The following is a 23,044-nucleotide window of genomic DNA, read 5'->3' as shown; positions in this document are numbered from 1 at the left end:
AAAATTAAGAGCCACAAAAAAGTATATTTTTTCCTCTTGTAAAATATCTCCACAACCTTAACAAGAAAAACTTCTCTCCCTAAGTAAACTAAAGAAAAACAATTCTATAAATAGTAAACTAACTAGAAATTTTAAGTTTACATTCTTTACATTGTCAGTAAAAAGAAAAAGTTGTAAAGAAAAAAAGTGTTCTAAATAAATTATTTAATTCCTACTACATTTTTTCTTTATAAATTTATTTTAAATAAAATTTTCTATATACCCTTTTAAAATCTTAGGCCTACTTTACTATTCTTATATTACAATCTCACAATAAAATAAATAGATAAATAATTACTGATGCTAAAACCCCCCATATTCATCAATCCATTAGTTAAGAAATCTCAATAATAGAAAAATCTTAAATTGACAAACCAAAACCACTACAATGTCATAATAAATCTTTTGCCAAAGTTTCTCTGATTTTCTGAACTTCCCAGGGAAGGCTGTTTGGTTGCTTTGAGCTCCTAGAATCTCTTGTACTGGTATTTATCCAGTGCACCTAACTCAGAGGACACAAACAATTGTAATTCCTTTTAAATGTCTCCTTGAGAGAATTATTTTAGGGATGGGAGTCAGGGCTTGTGTGTCCTGCTTGGCCCAGCCCAGGCAGGGCTTTCCCAGCCACATTCCACACTCCATTGCCCAGCTGGAGCCGCTGGTGCCTCTGAGTTGTGCTGCCCCAGCCCCAGGGACACTCTCCTTGTCTGCCCATTCCCCCACGGTCTCTGGGCAGGGATGGCCTCACTGGGGGCTGCTGACATCCTCAGCAACTTGGAGGCTGCTGCTGAATTTCACTGCTCCAGAGGCTTGTTCAGCCTTCAGCTCTTCAGTGCAGGAATTCAGTGTCCCAGGGCTCATGAACATTCAGAACACCTGAACAAGCCAAGCCTCTGGGAATCATTTGATTTTAATTTTCAAATCCTTTGTGGTTAAGTAGAACTCAGTAGTGTATTCAAAGTGAATATATGATATTTAAAAAGACAGTGAGAAAACATTTTTTAGGTCCTGTTTAGTTTTGTTTTCCTGTTAATTCATTGACATGTGCGACCTCCAATTGACACTGAATCCAGGTACCTCCTCATGCATTTTGAATGGATATGCAAATCAAGACCCTTCATGGCTGACAATCAATCAGACTCTGTCCCTACCCCCACCCCACCTTTTCCCCCATCCAAGCCCTGGCACTCAGAGCAGCCTTGTGCAAATCTCAGCTCCCTCCAGCCCAGGCTGCACCTGCAGCTTTCAGCTCCTTGGCTCCAACTCCCACCTGCTTTCCTTGGAGAAGGAGCTGCCCGAGACACAGAGGGATGTTCATTTCTTGTCAGCCAACAAAGCCAAGAGAAGGCACAGCTCCATCCAATGCCAAAGTCATTCCTCTGCTGGATATTAAATCCACTTTGCACAGCAGACAGTCTCAGAGCAATGGAAAACACCTTCTGTGCCCAGCACAGATCCCAAGGTCCCCCCAAACCCTCCCTGCCCCGATTCTGCCCAGATTTGCTCTTTGCACACACGAGTCACACACTGAAGTCAGGAGCTCCCTCCATGCCCAGAGGGAGGAAAAGAGAGAAAGGGGATGAAGAGCTCTCCTGTGCAGAGCCAAGGTCCAAGTGCAGCCCCTGCAGTGGGAACCACAACTCATCAGGTTTGTGTCCTTTGGGCTCAGGGCCTGGTGACACTCAGAGGCACAGAAAGGTTTCTTGCCAACAAACACAAGTTGAACATTTGAACAGTTTAATAACCATCACAGCTCTTCCCTCAGCTCTCTGGGATGTCCCAGCAGCATCTGACATGTCCACCATCCCCCATGGCTTTCTGAACAGGAATAGTTTTTAAGCAAAAACATAAGAAATGGAAATTCTGTGATAGGTATAACCACAGGGAGATACTCAATTCATATTTTTTTTAACTTGAAAGATTTGGCCACTCCCTGAAGTTCCAAGCATGAAACCAGTCAGCTGAGAGGCGCTCAAATGACCAGAGAGCATCTGGAGGAGGAAATCTGAGAGCAGCAGGAAGGACATAGATGCAGCTGGTCCAGTGAAGAGATGTCCTTAGACATGGCCATTTAAATAGGAGAGCTGGAAACACCTCAAGGAAGTGGGGTCATGAAATATTAGACTGAATGTCAGTGGCAAAAGTAGAGGGGAAGATCTGTATTTCTTCCCTTGCCATCAGTAGAAGGATCCAGTAGATCCAGGAAATTCCTGTTCCTGGTGGGAAAACGTTGCCATTTCTTAAAAGTACTCAAATGACCCAGATAATAAAGATTTGCTTGTATATTATGAAACTAACAGGAATTAAAACCTGTGCCCATTTCCAGGCAGACATGAGTTGTGTGCCCATGAACAGGCAGTGCCACTTGTGCCCTGAGGTGCCCAGCTGGGATTGGATCTCTCTGAGAGCACCTGAGAGAGAGCAGAGCACCTTGCAAACTGCAGGTCCCTGAGAGACCCACAGGGCTCCTGTCCCATCAACATCTGCTCTGCTCCAGTGTGAAACAGGGCCCAGCATGGTGCCGAGACCATCAGAGAGCTGAGGTGTGTGCTGGAATTCAATGGCCTCCCCATCCCGCAGCAGCCCTGCATTTCCCTGCTGCAGCCTTGGTCTCCAGCCCAGCCATGGAGGCTCTTTGGGCTCTGGAGTGTTGCTGCAGCCCCCAAGGGCAGCTGAGCTCTGCCTTTGGCCCAGTCAGGCCTGGCCAGCGCAGGCCATGCTCAGCAATTGCTTGTGTGTGCCTGGCCTTGCTGTCAGCCCCGTGAGCGGCTGTGTGGCCCCTTTGTGGCCCTGTGCTGGCCCAGCCATGGTGGCCCAGCCCCTGTGCAGGCCCAGCCCAGGCCAGGAGCACTGCGGCTGGGAAGGGCCCCTGTGCCGTGGTGCCCACAGCAGCCTTGGGGCTCTGTGCCCCATGGCCTCCCTGCTGGGCAGCCTCTGCCAGCTCCTGCAGAGCCCGTGGCACCTGTGGGGCTGCACAGACAGCCCTGCCCCGGGCTCTGCCGGCCTCTGGGCCAGCAGAGAGGCAGCCAGGGCTGGCCATGGCCGGGAACAGGCCCTGAGCCCCGCAGGAGGATGGAGCTGGGCCACAGCCAAACTCAGCCCAGGCCAAAGCTGGGCTCAGCAGCCAGGGCGGCCAACGCATGGGCACGGAGGCTGGCGCTGACAAATGTCCTGGGCCCCCTCCCTGCTCTGTCCGTGCCACCAAGGGCACAGAGCAGCCTCCTCTCTGGGCCACTTGCCTGTTTGCAATGCCTTGCACAGGCGCTGGCCCTGCCCCACAAGGCCTGGCCTGAGTCCTGCCCCTGCATGCTCAGCCAGGCTGAGATGGACACTGATGGTTTCTGGGCCAGGCTCTCGTAGCCCAGCCCAGCTCCCTGCAAGCTCTGCCAGCTGCCCTGAGCTCTGGGCAGCACCAAGGGCCTCTCTGAGCCCAGCCCAGCCCAGCCGGCTCTGGCCCCACAGCTCTGCTCAGCCCAGGCTGCTCTGGGCACTGGCCCCACGGCCTCAGCCCCTGCCAAGGGCACAGCAGCAGCTGCAGCTGCCACAGGACTCAGCCCCAGCCATGGGGGAAGGTGCTTGGCCAAGGCCAAAGGAGGCTCCCTGGCTGCCCTGCTGCCCTCGGCCTGAGGTGCTGAGAGCTCTGCAGCCCCTGCTGCCATCCCATCTGCCCAGGGCAGCACCAGAGCCCCGGCCTTGGGGCCCTCAAGAGTTGCTCCTGCTCCAGGCCCAGGGCCCATGCCAAAGCTGGGACAGCAGCCACAAAGCTGTGCCCATTTCTGTTCATTGCTGCTCTCATGGGCATGGATCCTCAGCCACTTGGAGGTTGCTGATGAATTTCACTGCTCCAGAGGCCTCTTCTTTTTGGAGCTCTTTAGTTCAGGCACTAAGGTAAAAAGGCTCATAAACATTTGTTCAAAACACTTAAAAAAGAAAAGCCCATAGGAATAATCTAAATTTTCAATTCTACTGCGGTGAATTAGACACATTTCGGAAGTATATATAAAGTGATTCTGTTATACTGAAAAAATAGCAGAGAGAACTGAGTTGTCCTGTTTTCTTTTCCTGTCCATAGTTTGGTATCACGAATTGATACTGACCAATTGATATTGGTCCAATTGATATTAAGACCCAGTACCTTCTAATGCAGTCTGAATAGATATGAACATCAAGACCCTTCATTGGTTGACAATTGATATTTTTTTCTCCCCACTCCCTCTCCACCATTTCCCTCATCCAACCCGTGGGATTCAAAAGGATAAGGAACAGTGTGCCCAGCAGGAGTGATTCTTCCGCTGTGCACAGTAATGTTTGGGCAGCACAGTGTTAGGTCACAGAAACTGGCTGCCCAGAGAGGTAAGTGTGTCACTGTCCCTGGAAGTGTTTAAGGAAAGATTGGATGTGGCACTCAGTGCCATGGTCTGGGTGACAAGGTGGTGTTGGGTGCCAGGTTGGACTTGATGCTCTCCAAGGTCTTTTCCAGCCTGGTTGATTCTCTGATGATTGTGACACTGCAGGGCCTGGGGAAGCAAGGGGCCATTGTGACACTCAGCAATGGGCCTGGTGCACTAAGAGGACCATGGTGACACTGTGTACAACATGGAAGCACAGAGCCAAGGGGCCACTGTGACACTGTGGGGCTGAATGGAAGCAAGGAGTCCATGATGACAGTCTGGGTCCTGCTGGAACCAAGAGGCCACTGTGACACTGCAGGGCCTTGTGGAACCATGCAGAGCATTGTGACAGAGCAGGACCTGGTGTCACAATGGGGCCATTGTGACACTGCAGGGCCCCATGGAACCAAGGGGCCAGGGCTGCTCCTCAGGGACTCCTGGAATGAAGGAAACATGTTTGACACCGTGGTGGCCCTTGGGACCAAGAGGCCATTGTGACACTGTGGAACCAAGGAGAGCATTGCAGCACTGCCAGACCTCATGGAACCAAGGATCCATTGTGACACTGCAGGGCCTGAGGGGACCAAGGATCCATTGTGACACTGTGGGGCCTTTGCGACCACGGTGGCATTGTGACACTGCAGGGCCCAAGGATCCAAGGGACTTTGTGACACTGGGAGGGCTCATGGAATCATGGAGACCATTGTGACACTCTGGGGCCTCATGAACCCATGGTGACTCTAATTTGGCTGGGAGTATTGATCTGCTGGAGGGTAGGAGGGCTCTGCACAGGGGCCTGCACAGGCTGGGTCCAGGGCCCAAATCCAACAAGGTGAGGTTGAACAAGTCCCAGTGCCAGGTCCTGCACTTTGGCCACAACAACCCCTGCAGCTCTACAGGCTGGGGACAGAGTGGCTGGAGAGCAGCTAGGCAGAAAGGGACCTGCAGGGACTGATGGACAGCAGGCTGGAAATGGGGCAGCAGTGTGCCCAGGTGGGCAAGAAGGACAATGGCTCCTGGCCTGGATCAGGAATGGTGTGGCCAGCAGGAGCAGGGCAGGGATTCTTCCCCTGTGCTGGGCACTGCTTGGGCAGCACCTCGAGTGCTGCATCCAGATCTGGGCCCACCAATTTAGGAAGGACATGGAGGGGCTGGAGTGTGTCCAGAGAAGGGCAACAAGGCTGGGGAGGGGTCTGGAGCACAAGTCCCGTGAGGAGAGGCTGAGGGAGCTGGGGTTGTTTATCCTGGAGAAGTGGAGGTTCAGGGGACACAAGGCAGTGTCAGGGCACAGGTTGGACTTGATGATCTCCAAGGTCTTTTCCAATCTTGCTGATTCTGGGATTCTCTGAAACCACGCTTGGAGCCGGTGCAAGATGAGCCCTGGGCCTCCTCTTCAGCAGCTCCAGCAGCCCAGGTCCCTCAGCTTCTCCTGCCAGCCCCAAAGCCCATCCTGTCAGTCCTGCAGAGCCTCTGCAGCTCCTCCTCATTGCCCAGAACAGGGAGCCCCAGAGCCAGACACAGCAACCCAGATGTGCCCCCCTGGCCTGGGGTACCTCTGGCAAGGGAGCAGCACCAGGCACTGCAGGAGCCTGCAGACAATTCCTGCAGCACTTGTAGGATGATCCTGCTGCCCAAGGGACGTTCCCATGGTGCCAAGTCAGGAACTGCAATGGGGAGTGGGGCCAGAGAGGAAAGGACAAACAGGGATGGGCTGTTGCAGGGGAGGGAACACAGGAGGGCAATTGGAAGAAATTTGTTCAAGAGAAGAGTAAAGAAAGCAAAGGTGCAGCCAAGGAAATGGTCAGGGCAATTTGGGGATGGCTGCCAGGCAGCCCTGGCTCTGAGCAACAGCGTCTGCAGTGGCACAGGAAACTCCCAGCTGATGGGAACAAACTTTCTGGCTGAGTGCAGAGGCCAGGACAAAGCTGAGGGATTTCCCTGGTGTCCCCCAGGCCTTGCTGGCCCCAGGCGCTGATGGCATTTGTGCTCCCTCAGGTTCATGTCCCCACAGCAACAGCAGGGGGGTGCTGGCCCTGCTGTGTGCAATGCAAACAGGGGCTGCTGAGGCAGTGCTGCCGTGTCTGTGCCTGCAAGGATGGGGCACCTGTGTGAGCTGGGGGAGAGGCCAGGGCTGCAGAGGGGGGATGTTGTTGGCAGCTGCATGAGGACGCTCTGGGACGCTGGCCTGGGCTGTGCAGCGCACTGGGCATGGATCAGCCCCTGCTCTGCTGCTCCTTCCCGTCTGCCCCAGGGCCCTTGCAGAGCCCCAGCCATGCTGTTTGCCCCCAGCCTGCCCACGGCCAGCCTGGGGCTGCTGACGGGGGTTTCTGTGCTGAGCATTGGCCTGGCCGTGTTCTTGAGAGAGCCTGGGCAAGGAGCCTGCAGCCCCCAGGGCCTGGCCTGAGGCGTCAGCGCTGCCCCAGCAGTGCCCATGGCCTGTCCCTGCTGCAGCCCCGGCACTGCCACCCCCAGGGCTGTGCCCGGCCCCGAGAGCACTCAGGCCCTGCAGCAACACCAGGGCCACCAGGGCAGCGGGGCAGGGCCACGGCAGCAGCACTGGCAACACCAAGTGCTGCTGCTGCTGCTGCTGGGCACAGCTGCTGGGCCAGCACTGGTCTGCCCCAGCTCTGCACACAGACATTGCTGCTGCAGCTCCACAGAAGGCAACAAAAGGGCATCTCTGCAGAAAACTCTGCTGGGAGATCCTTTAGTTCCTTTAAAGCCACCAAGAGCGTAGCCCCGCATTGACACAATCTGTGGCCACAGGGAACGTGGAGAGAATCAAAAAGAGAAATGTCACAAGGAATGACATTTCTTTTTGCACTATATTTTAAAAGTATTACAAATGAAAAAGAATCAAAAGAACAAGAAGTATAAAAGATGATTTTTATTACCAGTGATTTGCAGAAATTGGCCAGCAGTTTAATGTTTCTGAAAACATCCATTCATCAGTCTCCTCACTGCAGCCTTGAGCTCCTGGTTCCTCAGGCTGTAGATGAGGGGGTTCAGGACTGCAGGTACCACCGAGTACAGAACTGACAGGGCCAGATCGAGGGATGGGGAGGACATGGAGGGAGGCTTCAGGTAGGCAAACACTGCAGTGCTGATGAACAGACAGACCACAGCCAGGTGAGGGAGGCAGGTGGAAAAGGCTTTGTGCCGTCCCTGCTCAGAGGGAATCCTCAGCACGGCTCTGAAGATCTGCACATAGGAGAAAACAATGAACAAAAAACAAACAAAATCTAAACACACACAAGCAGCAATGAGCCCGAATTCCCTGAGGTAAGACTGGGAGCAGGAGAGCTTGAGGATCTGTGGGATTTCACAGAAGAACTGGCCCAGGGCATTGCCATGGCACAGGGGCAGGGAAAATGTATTGGCTGTGAGCAGTAGAGCAGTGAGAAAGGCACTGGCCCAGGCAGCTGCTGCCATGTGGGTACAAGCTCTGCTGCCCAGGAGGGTCCCGTAGTGCAGGGGTTTGCAGATGGACACGTAGCAGTCATGGCACATGATGGTCAGCAGATAAAACTCTGTTGCTGTGCAGAAATCAAATAAAAATACTTGGGCAGCACATGCAGTGTAGGAGATGTTGCTGGTGTCCCAGAGGGAATTGTGCATGGCTTTGGGGACAGTGGTGCAGATGGAGCCCAGGTCAGCGAGGGCCAGGTTGAGCAGGAAGAAGAACATGGGCGTGTGCAGGTGGTGGCCGCAGGCTACGGTGCTGATGATGAGGCCGTTGCCCAGGAGGGCAGCCAGGGAGATGCCCAGCAAGAGGCAGAAGTGCAGGAGCTGCAGCTGCCGCGTGTCTGCCAATGCCAGCAGGAGGAAGTGCCTGATGCAGCTGCTGTTGGACATTTACAGAGCCTTGGCATGGGGATCTGTAAAAAAAGTAATCATGGAATAGTTGGGTTTGGAGAGGACTTGAAATATCCCAGCACAGCCTGGGGGCACTTTCCCCCCACTGCCTGCCCAGGGCTCTGCTGCCTGGAGCTGTCCCTGCCAGCAGCTGCTTCCCTGTGCCCAGGGCTGGGCCCTGCCAGTGCTGCCAGAGCCCAGCCCAGCCCTGGGGGCTCAGCTCTGCCCTGCAGAGCCCTCCCAGCTCAGGCACTGCCCAGGGGCAGCTCTGGCTCCGCAGGCTCTGATGGCAACGTCAGAGCAACCCTGAGGAGGCTGGCAAAGCGACACTGATGCTGCATGTGAGGAGCCCTGTTTTGATTTCTGTCACTGCCTTGTTTAATCAGATCAAAGAAATACTTTTTTTTTTTATTTTTCACAGGCTGAACTGAGAGATGAAGATCTATGTGCAATTTCCAACCCAGAGCAGTTGATTAAAAACGCAGGATATCCACTTTTATACAGCCCCTGCCTTGCTGTACTCCCTGTATCATCTAAATTCTGCAGTTAAATGTCATGCTGAGAGCAGTCCTGAACAATGCAGCATCCTCCCCACACAAGGAGAACACTCCCAAGCCTCACCAGCTGTCTCCTCCCAGCCAGATCTTGTCCCCCAGTGCTGGGAGCAGCTGCCAGGGCTGGCTGAGAGCTGTCCCTGGCAGGCAGCAGAGTCCCTGCCCCAGCACAGCGCCCTGGGCTGCAGGACCCTGCTCTGCAGGACACCCCTGGGCACCCCTGGCTGCTCTGCACAAGAGACAAGCAGAGAATGTACTCACAGGCTCTGCAGGCATTGGCAAGTTCCAGCTTGAGGAGATGGCTCCAGGAGCTGCAGCTGCATTGTCCTGCAGCCAGAGGTTCCTGTGCCAAGGGCTGGCAGTGATTGTGCCCCAGGCACTTCTCAGCCCCTTCCCAGCCCTGACTGATTGAAGCTCTCTGTGCCTCTGGGCTGTGCCCGGGCTGGCTGCAGGCAGTGCCCCAGCCCTGCTGGGCTGGCACAAGAGCTGCTGATCGAGAGAAATGTGCTTTTGAAGCTCTTCTTGGTGAGCAGGAGCTGCCTCTGTGCCAGGAGCCCAGCCCAGCTCAGCAGCACAGACACAGCACAAGGACTTTAATCAGCCTCTGGGCCTTTGTGCTCAGGCCCTGAACATCAGTCCCTGAGAGGGAGCTGAAGAAACCTCTCCAGAACTCCAAGGCAGAATCCAACTCCAAAGTTTCTTGGACTTTTAATGGGTCCCAGAGAGGAACACGACTGAGCAAGTGTCCCCAGGCCCCAGGCAGAGCAGAGAACTGCAGGCAGTGATGACAGGTGGGGACAAAGAGAAGCCAAGTCTTGGTGCCCTGGGGCACAGCAGGGTCTGTGCCACCAAGGGCTGGGAGGAGACACCTTGTCCTGAGGCCCTGGGGCCTCCTGGCACAGCCCCAGCCAGGCTGGGCACTGTCAGCCCCTTGTGCTGCCCTCAGCATCCCCCCCTAGCCCACATCCCAGTGGCCTCAAGGATCTGCTGCAAGGAGTCCCTGGGGAGCCTTGCTCAGCAATGGCCCTGGGGGCTCCTTCATGCTCCCTGCAGGGACTGCAGGTTTTTCAAAGGACTTTGGGTTTGGCTTTTGCCTTGGAGTCTCTGAGAGCTTTGTGCAATCATGGCCTCCAATTATCTGCTGTAATTAGTCCCTGGAGAGGCTTTGTCAGTAACAACACTCAGTGGGGCTCATTAATACTTCAGGGTACTTCAGTTATTTGAAGGTACTTGGTGTTTCTCTTTTGATACAGACTCTGTTAGAGGTTTTTGCAATTATGGCCCCAATTATCTGCTTTAATGAGTCCCTGGAGAGCTTTGTACTGACACTCAGTGGGGCTCATTAATGCCTTGAGATACTCAAGATTTTTAAGGTACTTTGGATTCTCCTTTCTACACTCTGAATCTCTGAGAGGTTCTTTTGCCATCCTGGCCTCCAATTCTCTCCTCCAGTAGTCCATGAGGAGCCTGTGTGTGGGATGGACCTCAGTGGGTCCTATTAATGCCTCGAGACACTTTGGGGTTTTCTTCTGACTTTGACTCCTGGAAAGGTTTGTGCAATCCCCTTTTAGGCCCTGAGGTTCCAGGGCTCAGCTCCAAATGCACCACAGGCCTCATTAGGATCAAGCAAGTCCTGACAAACCATGGCTCTGCCTTGATTTCACTCTGCTCTGGAGCAGTTCATTAGGAAGATTTCCTTTTACTTTTATGGAGAAATATTTCAAAGAGCTTCTAAGAAAAATGTAATCCTATTTTAAAGAGTGTATTTTATTACTGTTCTCTTTAGAAAAGAGCTGAATGCAGCATTCTGTGCTTGGTATTGATCCAGGGTCTCTCCTAAGGAGTTCTGGCCATGTCAGTGAAGTTTTACCTTGAGAACTGACCCAGAGTGGACAACCTTGCCCCACATTATCGAACCCCATGTGAGAAACGATTTTCACTTTCAAAAATGTAAATGCTTTATTAAGACCATATCAAAATAAAACAGAAGACTGAAGAAAGAAAAGGATACAGCAGCAGGAGCAAAGGATTCAGTCATTGTGTGCTCATCTACAAAATGGATGTTCTGTCTTTTACACCTCCAGCCCCTCCCAAAGTCTTGTCAATCGACTCCTTCTTCTCTGTCCAGTGGTGGAGATCACTGTCTCACACCTTGATTGGAGGTCAGGTGCTGCCATAGGAACAAGCCAACCCTCCCAAATGCCCCAACTACTGAGGCCATCCTGTGATAGCAATGCAAGGGAGAGGGGAAGGATAACTGTACATCTACAAAACTTCTCCTAACATATATTTAATATTCACCCCTTAATTGTGAGACTCAACCACAGAATCACTCATCTATAACAAGCCCCCTTTTTCTTTTTCTATAAGTCATTCTGCTTGAACAATTAAGTGAAAAAATTTCCCTGTCTCTTGAATGAGTCATACCAGCATCTGTTGATGTTGGCAAGGACAGTGGGAACAGGAGAAAAAATCTCAGGTTTTCCTTAGACACAATTATTTGGAATGGACAAAAGGGCATCCCAGAGGTCCAGTGTGGCTTTGACTCCCATCTACCATGCCTGTGTGGCTGCTACCCATAGTTGGTGCATCTTAGGGGTGAGCACAGAGGCCAACTCGGTCCTGCCCTCCAGTCCCTGTTGAATTAAAAGACAACTGAGGAATTACAGAGGTCTGGTATGGCCTTTTGTCCCTACCTTACCATGCCCACGGGGTTGCTACCCACAGCAGGGCTATGGAGCCTTCTTGGTAGCGAACAGAGGGGCCAACCTGGTCTTGCCCTCCTTCCTTTGTCTTATTTTCTTAAAGAAGCTGTCCCATTGCCTTTTACAGTCCCTTGTGTACTTCCCCTCAACAAATGCTGGTAATTCTCACCCATGAAAACAGCAAGACAGTTCTCGAGCTGGTTGGTGGAAGCTTGACTCTACTTTTTGGGCATCTTGGTATTTTTCTGGTTGTCTCTCAGTCTCTGCTTGAGAGTCAATCTTGTTTCACACAGCCTGGATGTTACAGTCCACTCTTTGGGTTCTTCTCCTGGGCCTTTGACTCTGTTGCCATGAGTCCATCCCCGCTCTGCAGCTCGCATGGCCGATTCGGTGCTGAGCAGTGCCTGAAAGGGACCTTCCCACTGAGGAGTTAGAGGCTGATCTCTCCATGGCTTAATCATCACCCAATCCCCAGGATTAATATTATGGATTCTGAAATCCAAGGTGGTAGTTTGAGGAATTGCCCCTTTATGTCTTAGCCCTTCTAAGGTTTGTGCTATAGACATCACTTATTTCTTGGCATTGGCTTCCCCTTCCTCATAGGTGGCAGCCTTCTGGGGTGAGGTCAGGAAGGGAAACCCAAACATCATTTCATAGGGTGACACCCCCAGATCTGACCGGGGTTGGGTTCTAATTCTTAATAAGGCCCAAGGGAGACATTTTATCCATGACATTTGGGTTCCAATCATTAGCCTAACTAGAGCTCTTTTAAGAGTTTGATTCATTCTCTCAACCCAATGGGAACTCTGTGGATGCCATGGAGTGTGTAATTCCCATTTTATTCCCAGGGCCTGAACAACTTTCTGCAACATCTTCGATGTGAAATGAGTTCCCTGGTCTGAATCAATCCTTTTGTCATCCCATATTGGGGTATGATTGATTCTAGAAGTGTTTTACTCACAACATTGGCATTGGCTTTCACAGTGGGCACCATCTCTACCCAATGAGTCACATGATCTGTTATCACTGGCAAAAACTTCCACTGTTGTACCTGGGGAAGCTCAGTAAAGTCTCCTTGGATGTTTTTAAAAATCTGTAAGGTTATTTCTCGCCCTCCCCTGGGTGTTTTCGTCATGATCTTATTCACTTGTTGACATATCACAAGCAGTTCAGTCACCTGCTTAGCTATCCCAAAAATTCCTATGCATCCCAAATCCCTTAGAAATTGATCACTTAGTACTTGTGTATCCTAATGTGTTGTTCCATGTATGCCTTCTAGCATTTTCTTGGCAAGGGGTTTATTCAACATTTGCCTCCCATCTGCTGATCTCCACTTCCCTTCATTATCTTTCTTGGCTCCTATTTTAAGGAGTTCTTCCTCTTCTGTCCCACTGAATACAGGGACTTTTTGCATTTCTCTCATGGGGATTAATACTATTATTAGTTTTTCTGTCTCTGATTCAGTTGCATTTTTAGCCTCTAAATCAGCTAAATTGTTCCCTTGTGCCACTTTTTGATGTCCTTCAACATATACCACCACTACTTCCTCTGGTAATTGTAAGGTTTCTAACTCTTCTAAAAGAAATTTTTTGTGAATCAGTCACTTTCCCTCTGAATTTAAAAGCCCACTCTCTTCCCAAATTTTTCCAAAGGTATGCACTACTCCAAAAGTGCATTTTGATTCCTGTACATATTGTTCCCCGTTTTCTGTACCAATATTTCCAGAGCTCCTTTTAGGGCATACAACTCACACCTTGGGCTGCCCAGTTGGAAGGTAACTTTCCCTTTTCTATGGCCACCAACCCTTCATGCACTGTAGCATACCCCGATACCCTGTGCCCCTTTATTACCTGTGAAGATCCATCGATGTACAATCGATTTCCACCTTGGAGTGGTTGATCTGTTAGGTCCTTTCTTACTTTAGTTTGATAGTTTATAACCTCTAGGCAATTACATATTAGTTCCTCATCTCGTTCTCCATACAAGAACTGGGCAGGGTTGAGTTGGTTACTCACAATTAGCTCTAAATTATTATCTATTTAGATGGCTTTGTACTTTAGCACTCAGGAATAAGTGAGCCATTTCTCAGCCTTTTTGGCTTAGGATACTTCTAACTGAGTGTGGGGTATATATTTTCAATTTTCCCCCAATTTTTTGCTGTCCTCTATGAGTACAGCAGTCACTGCCACAGCCTGAATGCAGGTTGGCCACTGTTGCTGGCCAGGGGTCCATGTACAAATCACGAATGGGACGGGACTGCTAGGAACATGCCTTGAGCTATTTTATTTTCCAGCATCAGTCTCATTACATGGTTATGACAATGGGAAGATGCTATCAGCTCACATCCCAGGAAGCAGTCCAAGAACTTAATGTTAAAACTTTCTTTATCAGTTTTTTGACCAATCACATAAAGCAAAAGCACATTGACAGTAGTTCCATCCAACCACTATAAGCACATGCACCTTTGGTTAAAACAATACTTGCTTATATCCAATACAATACCTGCTGGTAAGCCTCAAGATACAATGCACAGAGCTCCATTATCAAGCTTAGAACTTCCTAATATCTTGCTAGGTAAACTTTTCTGTAGCTTAGGGAGTTATTCTAGACAAGCGTTAATACACAGACCATTGTTCTATTTGTCCTTATTATTCTACTTCTTACATAATTTTTCTGCTGACCAATCTTATGGCTACTGCTTAGCTCTAATCACAGTTCTGCTGTCTGTGGGGCCTGCCTTGTGCAGCTTTCCCAAAACCCTCTGATTTCAAGGATTCCCACAGCAGGTGAAGCCCAAGGGTGGCAGAATCTTGGCCAAGCCGGCCCGGCCCGGGGCTGCTCCTGGGGCCCGGCGGATCCTGGCTGGGCCCAGGCTGGTGGCGGGGCAGGGCTCAGCAGGGCCCAGATGTTCCCAACTGCAGCCATGGCCCGGCCCGGCCTCGGCCCCGTGGCCTCCCCTGCCCTGCCCGGCAGCCGATGGGGCCTGGCGGGGTCCCTGGGAAGGGGCCCGGCCCCACGGCAGGAGCCGCCCGGCCTTGCTGGAACCCTGGATGCTGAGAAATTTAAACTTTCTCTGCTGAAAGGCACAGACCCGCAAGAGAACACTTCATTTGACCTGAGGCTGTGGAGAAGGCTTCCAAAATTGATCAATAGCATTGGGATTATGGGTGTGTAGTTGGTTAGAAGTGTATAATATCACAGAAAAATCTTAAGACTTCGGGGTTTTAGAAGATAATAATAAATATGAAGCCAGATGGAGGTTTTAGGGTGGAGACAGCTTGTTCTTCTTTACCTTCTTCCTTCTTCTTCACCTTCTTCTTCCTTCTTCTTCATGGGTTTGGGTGGTATTTTGTAATTGGACATAAAAGTCTGCATTGCAGGCTTCAAATGATCAATTATTGGGTTAAAAGGGAAAATAATTTAGGTATCTTTTCTTAATTGGATAGTTTAGCCTTAAAAGACCTTGTAACAAGAGATAGTTCGCCATTTTGTGCCCTGCTAATGAAAGAGTGCAGAACTCACGGCCTTAAGAATGTAACATGGGTAAGAAACAATAAACACCTGAGTCTGAACACGTACTGTCATCTCAAGTGCCTTCAATCCCGAGCCAAAGAGAAGTAGAAAAAGCAAGCAGGGAACCCACATGGCCCACCCTGGCTGAGATGGGGAGCTGGGCTGGCCTTGTTACCTCTGTGCCAGCCAGAAGGGAAAGAGACCCTCCCAGGCTTTCCCATCTTTAACATGTGTCTTCACAGAGGCGTGTTCAGTTTCCTTACTGGTTTAACAGATTGTCAATTCTCAAAGATAATTACTCAGTGGATTTTTGTCAGACGTGGAGGAAACTGCCAGCAGCTTCTCATAGAACATCACTTCCATGATGCCAAACCCTCACAACAGCACAGAGCACAGAGCTCCATTGTCCATATATAGCGCATATGTGCCCAAGTCCTCAAAAACGCTTCTTGGGAGATCTCTGGGCCCTTTCCAAGTTTTTTTCAGCTGAAAGCATTCAGCTCAGAGTCTAAGAAAATCACCAGAGGACACGGCCAGCCTGACCTGTCTGTCCTTGCTACTGTTGTCTGGGACCAATCTTTGGAAATATGGAATTTGGGACGCCAAATTCTAATTTTGGCCATGGACCCTGGACATGAAGGTTGGTTCTTTTCCATAGGAAGGAAGGAACAGAGCCCCAGTGTTTGCCAGGCAGAAGAGAGGTGACCACCAGAGGACAAGGCCAGCCAGAAGCGGCAGGTTTTTTTCTGAGAGAAACTCTTGCATATAGGAAAATTTTTAGAGAGAATAACAATTTTGGCAATGGGCATCTGAAAAGAGGGACGATTCTTTTCCATAGTAAGGAAAGCACAGAGCCCCTGTGCTCCAGGAGCTGATGAGAGGGAACCCTTGACATCTCAATATCAGCCAGACCGCTCAGGGGACCCCTGGGAGGCCAAGCCAGCCAGACCTGTTCCATGTTCCCTCACTTCCATGGGGCCCCACAGTGTCCCAATGGTCCCTTGCTTCCAGGAGGCCCTGAGGTGTCATAATGCCCCCTTGGTGACACCAGGCCCTGAAAGGTCCCAATGGTCTCCATGGTTCCATCAGGCCCCACAGAGCCCTAATGGTCTCTGGGTTCCATGAAGCCCCGCTGTGTCACCATGGCCCCTTGGTTCCATGGGCTCCAGTGGTGCCACCATGATCCCCTTGGTACCATGAGGTCCCCACAGTGTCCCAGTGATCTCCATGGGAAGGGAAGGACCCAGCCCCAGTGTTGCAGGGGCAGCCACCAGAGGCCAAGGGCAGCCAGGCTTGATGGTACCGGCAGATTGTGCCTAGGAGCAACCCTTGGATATACAGAATTTTGGAGGTGGAATCCAATTTCAGACATGGACACCTGGAGGATAAGGATGCTTGTTTTCCATTGGAAAGAAAGCACGGAACACTGATTCAACAGTGACATTTGGGGATCTGTGGGGAGCATTGGGGATTGTTTCTGCACCTCGTGACCCAACAGGAGCTCCTCTAATAAATGTTGCCTGAAGCTCCAACTGTGCCCATCACAGGAACCCATGTGAGTGTCTGGGACATCCCGGCTCTTTGGCAGCCTGGGGACTCCTGGGATGTCACCATGGAATGGCTGGGACTGCCTCTGACCACAGGGCACTTTACCATCCCAGAAAGCCCTGGGAGGTCTCCATGGAGCCCCTGCCTGTGACATTCCAGCTCTGGAACAGCCTGGAGATTCTTGGAATGTCCCCATGGAACCCTTCTGAGGGTCTGTGACAAATCTGATCCTTAGCAGGCAACCATCACCAGTCCACTGTTGCTATGGTCAGTTTCCATGGCAACCATCACCAGCCCCCGGTTGCTATGGTCAGTCCCTTGGCAGCTCCATGGAGACCCCATGCCAGGGGTGGTTGCCATGGCCACCAGGGCTGGCACCAGCTGGGATGCTCGGTTTCCACGGGCCGGGCTTCAGCAATGGGATTCCCCAATTTCCTGCTCCCGCTAAAACCGCGCTGCCTGCGCTGCCCTCCCGCCTGCCATGGAAAGCACAAAAGGCAAAGATCCCAGGCTGGGATAAGAACAATTTATTGGGAACAGCAATGAGATAAAGAACAAACAGGAACAAAAACAATATTGATAACAGAAGGGATAAGTAAAACTATTTACAGAGAAAACTACAACATCAACAACTAGTTCTTCCTGGCAATGTATTTCCTCCTGTCTGGAAAGGACACCCTTTTCCTCAGGGACAGAGAGAGAGACTCCCTTTCCTGCCCCTGGCAATGAACTGAGGTGGGAGTGAATGTAATGACAGGGCCATGGCCAGACCCTCATGTTTTCCAATCCCACATCAGGTCATTGGCAGGGGCAGGAAAAGGGACAGGTGTCTTCCCAGCATGGATCACAGGGAACATGGATCACCAGGGCTCTTCCCAGCGTGGGGTCTCCAATGGGGGATAAAGCATGAAGCTCTTCCTGCAGCTGAGGCGTGTGCAGGGCTTCTTTTACTGGTGCCTCCGTTGGTGTCTGCTCAAGTGAGAGCTGCTGGTGAAGCTCTTCCCACACTGGGGACACTCGTAGGGCCTCTCCCCAGTGTGGATGCGCTGGTGGGTGACGAGGGTGGAGTTGTGCTTGAAGCCCTTCCCGCAGTCGGGGCAGTGGAAGGGCCTCTCCTCTGAGTGAATGCGCAGGTGCATGAGGAGCTGAGAGCTGGTGTGAAACCTCTTCCCACACTCGCGGCACTTGTACGGCTGCTCCCCTGTGTGGATCATTTGGTGGATGATCATTTGGGTCTTCCTACTAAAGGTCATCCCACATTCCCCGCAGTTGTATGGCCTTTCCCCAGTGTGGATCCTCTGGTGGCAGATCAAGAGAGATTTCTGCCTAAAGCTCTTCCCACATTCTCCACATTCATAGGGTCGTTCCCATGTGTGGGTCTTCTGGTGGGAGATCAGATTAGAGTTCTGGCTGAAGTGCATCCCACATTCCCCACACTTGTAGGGCTTCTCCCAGGTGTGGATCCGCTGGTGCCTGATGAGGTGGGAGTTGCACTTGAAGCCCATCCCACAGTCAGGGCAGCGGAAGGGCCTCTCATCCATGTGAATCCACTCATGCAGGAGGAGATCGGAGTTGGTGTAAAACCTCTTCTGACACTGGGGACACTCGTAGGGCCTCTCCCTCTCCCCAGCGTGGATGCGCTGGTGGGTGATGAGGGTGGAGTTGAGCTTGAAGCCCTTCCCACAGTCAGGGCAGTGGAAGGGCCTCTCATCGGTGTGAATCTGCTGGTGCTGGAGGAGACTGGAGCTGGTCTGAAACCTCTTCTGACACTGGGGACACTCGTAGGGCCTCTCCCCAGTGTGGATGCGTTGGTGGATGATGAGGGTGGATCTGCAGCTGAAGCCCTTCCCACACTCCCCACACTCGTAGGGCCATTCCCCAGTGTGGACCATCTGGTGGCTGATCAGGGTGCTGCTCTGCCTGAAGCTCTTCCCACACTCCAAGCACTTGTGGGGCTTTTTCCCATCATGAAGCTGCTCATGGGCCACCAGCTCTGAGCTCTGGCTGAAGCTCTGTCCACCTTCCTGGCTCCGGGTGGGTCTTTCCTCCTCAGAGCACCCTGGGCTGGGTTTTGAGCCCCTCCTCCTGTGGGATCTCCGGGGATTTTCCTCCCCATTGGATTCCTCTGCCCCGGAATCACGCAAAATGGCCTCTTCCATGAGGTCCTGCCCTGGGGATTTGTCCTCCCTGGTCTCCATCCTCAGCTCCTTCCCAGGGGGAGGAAGGACAAGGAGAGGATGGGATTTTCCTCCGTGCCAGAGGGAAGGGGAAGGAGATCCCCCCAGTGCATCCCCTGCAGGACAGGGTTGGCAGCAGGGTTGTCCTGGAGCCGGGGGCTGTGCTGGGCTGGGAGATGGAGCAGGAGAGAGGGGGAAAGGGGCACTGACTTCCTCCTCACCTGCCTGCGTCTCCCGGGGCTCCTTCCTCTTCCTGCAGCCTCCTCCTCCATCTGGCAAAGGTTTGGGGATGTGAAATCCTGTTTTGGGAGGAAAGAAAGGGATGCGCACACTGAATTTTGTACTGGTTTCAAGGCAAACCTGGGGAGGGTCTAGGCAATAATTACAATTTAAAAAGAAAAGAAGATCAAGGCAATGATACAGAAACACTGCCCTAAACTGACAGAGTCATGATATAACCCGACACCCAGCTGGTCAGGGTGGTGGCAGCAGTCCCATTAAATGGTGGCTGCAGTCCTGTTGGAGGGATGAACGTGATTCTGTCCAAGCAGTGATCCTGTAGAAGGGTCTGGTCTTCCTCTGAAGGTCCAGTGGTGGTTCTGGAGCTCTTGTCCTCTGGGAATCCAGTAGGCAAGCTGCTCCTGGTGTTGCAAGGCTCAGCTTATATCCAGGTAGGAATGCTTGGATCCTGCCCCTGGGCGGAGCATCCCACAATGGGAGGATGGAATTTTATCAGTCCTGCAGTGACACTCAATGGCCCATTGCCAGAAGATATCTCCCCTGGAGGGCGTTATCAGGGCTGAGTCATGGAAGAGATCAAGAACACTGCCCCACCTGTTTAGAGCAGTTGATGAAGATGGGGATTGAAAACATGCATTTGGTTCCATCTTACATTGCAGCCTGAAACAGTGGGGGAATCCCTGCTCAGGGGGTGAACACCACCCCCCTTACCCAAACTGGCTCAGGTGTAAAACCCCCACCCTGAGAGGGCCACACACACAGGGGACAATGTCACACTTGCCCTGCTCCAGGGCAAATGGCTTCTCTCTAATATTTTCTTAACCAGATTGCAAAATTATTTTGGCACAGTGAGTTCAGGGCACTGTTCTTTGACCCCAGTTGCCTTTGACAACAGCATGCTTCCTGCCTCTGAGGAGGTTGTGGGTCTCTCTTAAGGAACTGTTGGAAACTTGGATGCAGCTTCGTCTGAGCGACCTATGGGAGAACTGATGAGGAAAATGGCTGTTGTGGGACTGGAGTGTAAAGAAAATACTTTGTTGTCCCTCCTTGAAAAATTTGTTAAAATCACTGGAGGAAATGGAGCAAATGATACCAGCAAGACTGACAAGGTTCATTCACCACATGGTGAGGAACACAAGGCTGCTAAAAGTCCTACAAGAAGCCCAGCTCAAGTAGCTAAATTCCCAAATAACTACTGAATTCCCAGGCTTGGGTTTTTTCCAAATGTGAGAATCATTATTCTCTTCATCCCTGTCACCTTTGTGACAGCTACACAGAGCTTTCCCTTCCTTTTAATAATATCTATACTGGGCCGAATTTGCACTTTTCTTTAATTGTAACCTGCCAGCAGCTGAGCTGGAGCTGTGCAGGAACCAAGGAAACTTGGAATTGCCACAGAATTGCTTCTATTGTCAGCCGGTGCTGCGGCGGCCGTGGGGCAGAGGGGTGGGAAAGGGGGCTCCGGGGTGGCAGTGGAGGAAATGCCGGGCCCGGGGGCTGAGCACAGGGCTGAGCACACAGAGATGGTTTTGTTCTTGCTGAGCTCGCACTGAACCAAGGCCTGTCCTGCCCCTCATTCGGCCACGCTGGGGAGGGGCTGAGGCTGTGGGGGAGCTTGGGAGGGGACACAGCCAGGACAGGAGATCCCGGCTGACCCCAGGGATAGCCCAGACCATAGGACATCATGATCAGTGCATGAAGTGTGGGGAACAAGGAGGAAGGGGGCACATTTGCAGTGAGGGTTTTGTCTCCCCAGGTAACACTTAGGCAGGATTGGGCCCTGTTTCACCAGTGGGCAGGGCCCGCACCAAAGACACAGACACCAACTTAACTTAAGGAACAGTGTAATTTAGATAATGCAAATTTGCAAAAAATTACCAAAGTATTAGATAGGAAAAGCAAATAATCATTAGTCAATAATTCCGAAAGAGAAGATGTTGAAATGAGTATGACACAACTGTCCATTTCTGGCTGCAGGCTCTGGAGATTCTATCTCTGCCTTCAATCAGGGTTGCATTCCCTAAAGAATCCTGGTACCAAATCCTGCTTTCCAAGGCTGGAACAGTGTCTCAGGTTTAGCTGGGTGTGTATTCAATTACCCTCTGTTAAAGCTGGGGCAATTATCATCTGTTAATTGAGCAGTTTACTTTATCTCTTCCACATGAATCCTCCCTCCAGGGAGATATCTTCTGTTAATGGGCCATTGAGTGTCACTGATAAAAATTCCAACATCCCATTGTGAGAAGCTCTGCCCAGAGGGAGGAGCCAAGCATTCCTACCTGGATATAATCTGAGAATGTGAACATCAGAGACAGCCTTTTCCCACAAGATTCCCAGAAGAGCAGCTTTCAGCTCCACTGGATCCCAGAGGAAGACCAGGCCAATCGATGCCACAACTGGACCTTCAGAGGAAAACTCCACCCTTCTACAGGATCACTGCTCCAACAGAACCACACCTGTCACTGCAGGAGCACTGCAGCCACCATTTAACAGGAGTGCTACCAACACTCTGACCCACAGGGTGTCAGGTCGTATTCTTACTCTGTAAGTAGTTTTTAGTACTACTGCATTTGTATTTTTAATTTTCCTTCTGAAGAACTGTTATTCCTATTCCCAAAGACTTTGCTTGACAGCCTCTTGTTTTGAAAATTATAATTCCAAGTGAAGGGATTAACATTTTCCATTTCAAGGGAGTCTCCTGCCTTCCTTAGAAGACCCCTGTCTTTTCAAACTGACACAATGCCCTGGGACACCCAGGCAGGTGAGGAGGAAGTCAGTGCCCCTTTCCCCCTCTCTCCTGCTCCATCTCCCAGCCCAGCACGGCCCCCGGCTGCAGGACAACCCTGCTGCCAACCCTGTCCTGCCAGGGATGCACTGGGGGGATCTCCTTCCCCTTCCCTGTGGCACGGAGGCAAATCCCATCCTCTCCTTGTCCTTCCTCCCCCAGGGAAGGATCTGAGGATGGAGACCAGGGAGGGCAAATCCCTGTGGCAGAACCTCATGGAAGAGGCCAATTCCAGTGGCTCCACGGTGCAGAAGTCCAACGTGGAGGAAAAGCCCCAGAGATTACACAGGAGGAGGGGCTGCAAACCCAGCCCAGTGTGTTCTGAAGAGGAAAGACCCACCCTGAGGCAGGAAGGTGGTCAGAGCTTCAGCCAGAGCTCCGAGCTGGTGGTCCATGAGTAGCTTCACAATGGGGAGAAGCCCCACAAGTGCTTGGAGTGTGGGAAGAGCTTCAGGCAGAGCAGCACCCTGATCAGCCACCAGATGATCCACACTGGGGAATGGCCCTACGAGTGTGGGGAGTGTGGGAAGGGCTTCAGCTGCAGCTCTGCCCTTGTCAACCACCAACACATCCACACTGGGGAGAGGCCCTACGAGTGTCCCCAGTGCGGGAAGAGCTTCTCCAAGAGCTCTCATTTGACAAGACACCAACGGAGCCACCAGTAAGGGAAGCCCTGCAAATGCCCCGACTGAAGGAACAGCTTCATGCACTGCTCCAGCTTTATCCCCCATTGGAGCATCCACATTGGGAAGAGCCCTGGTGTTCCATTTTCCCTGTGATCCATGCTGGGAAGACAGCTGTCCCTTTTTCTGCCCCTTCCAATGACATGATGTGGCATTGAAAAACATGAGGGTCTGGCCATGGCCGTGTCATTACATTCACGCCCACCTCAGGTCATTGCCAGGAGCAGGAAAGGGACTCTCTCTCTCTCTCTCTCCCTGAGGAGAAGGGTGTCCTTTCCAGACAGGAGGAAATACATTGCCAGGAAGAACTAGTGGTTGATGTTGTAGTTTTCTCTGTAAATAGTTTTACCTATCCCTTCTGTTATCAATATTGTTTCTGCTCCTGTTTGTTTCCTTATCTCATTGCTGTTCCCAATAAATTGTTCTTCTCCCAGCCCGGGATCTTTGCCTTTTGTGCTTTCCATGGGAGGCGGGAGGGCAGCGAGGGCAGCGCGGTTTTAGCGGGAGCAGGAAATTGGGGAATCCCATTGCTGAAGCCCGGCCCGTGGAAACCG

General features: G+C 51.6%; 1 protein-coding gene across 1 annotated transcript in view; it reads right to left on the bottom strand.

Moving 5' to 3' along the window:
* Positions 1-23,044, bottom strand: part of LOC143692469 (uncharacterized) — a 279,232-nt gene that overhangs the window by 253,767 nt on the left and 2,421 nt on the right. Inside the window, exon 2 of the mRNA XM_077172701.1 lies at positions 17,564-18,898. Coding sequence (XP_077028816.1) covers positions 17,564-18,898 — 1,335 coding nt within the window. The remainder of the gene's footprint in view (positions 1-17,563; positions 18,899-23,044) is intronic.

This window comes from Agelaius phoeniceus (genome assembly GCF_051311805.1).
Source record: "Agelaius phoeniceus isolate bAgePho1 chromosome W unlocalized genomic scaffold, bAgePho1.hap1 SUPER_W_unloc_1, whole genome shotgun sequence".
Classification (NCBI taxonomy): domain Eukaryota; kingdom Metazoa; phylum Chordata; class Aves; order Passeriformes; family Icteridae; genus Agelaius; species Agelaius phoeniceus.
This window is presented reverse-complemented; position numbering and strand designations above follow the sequence as displayed.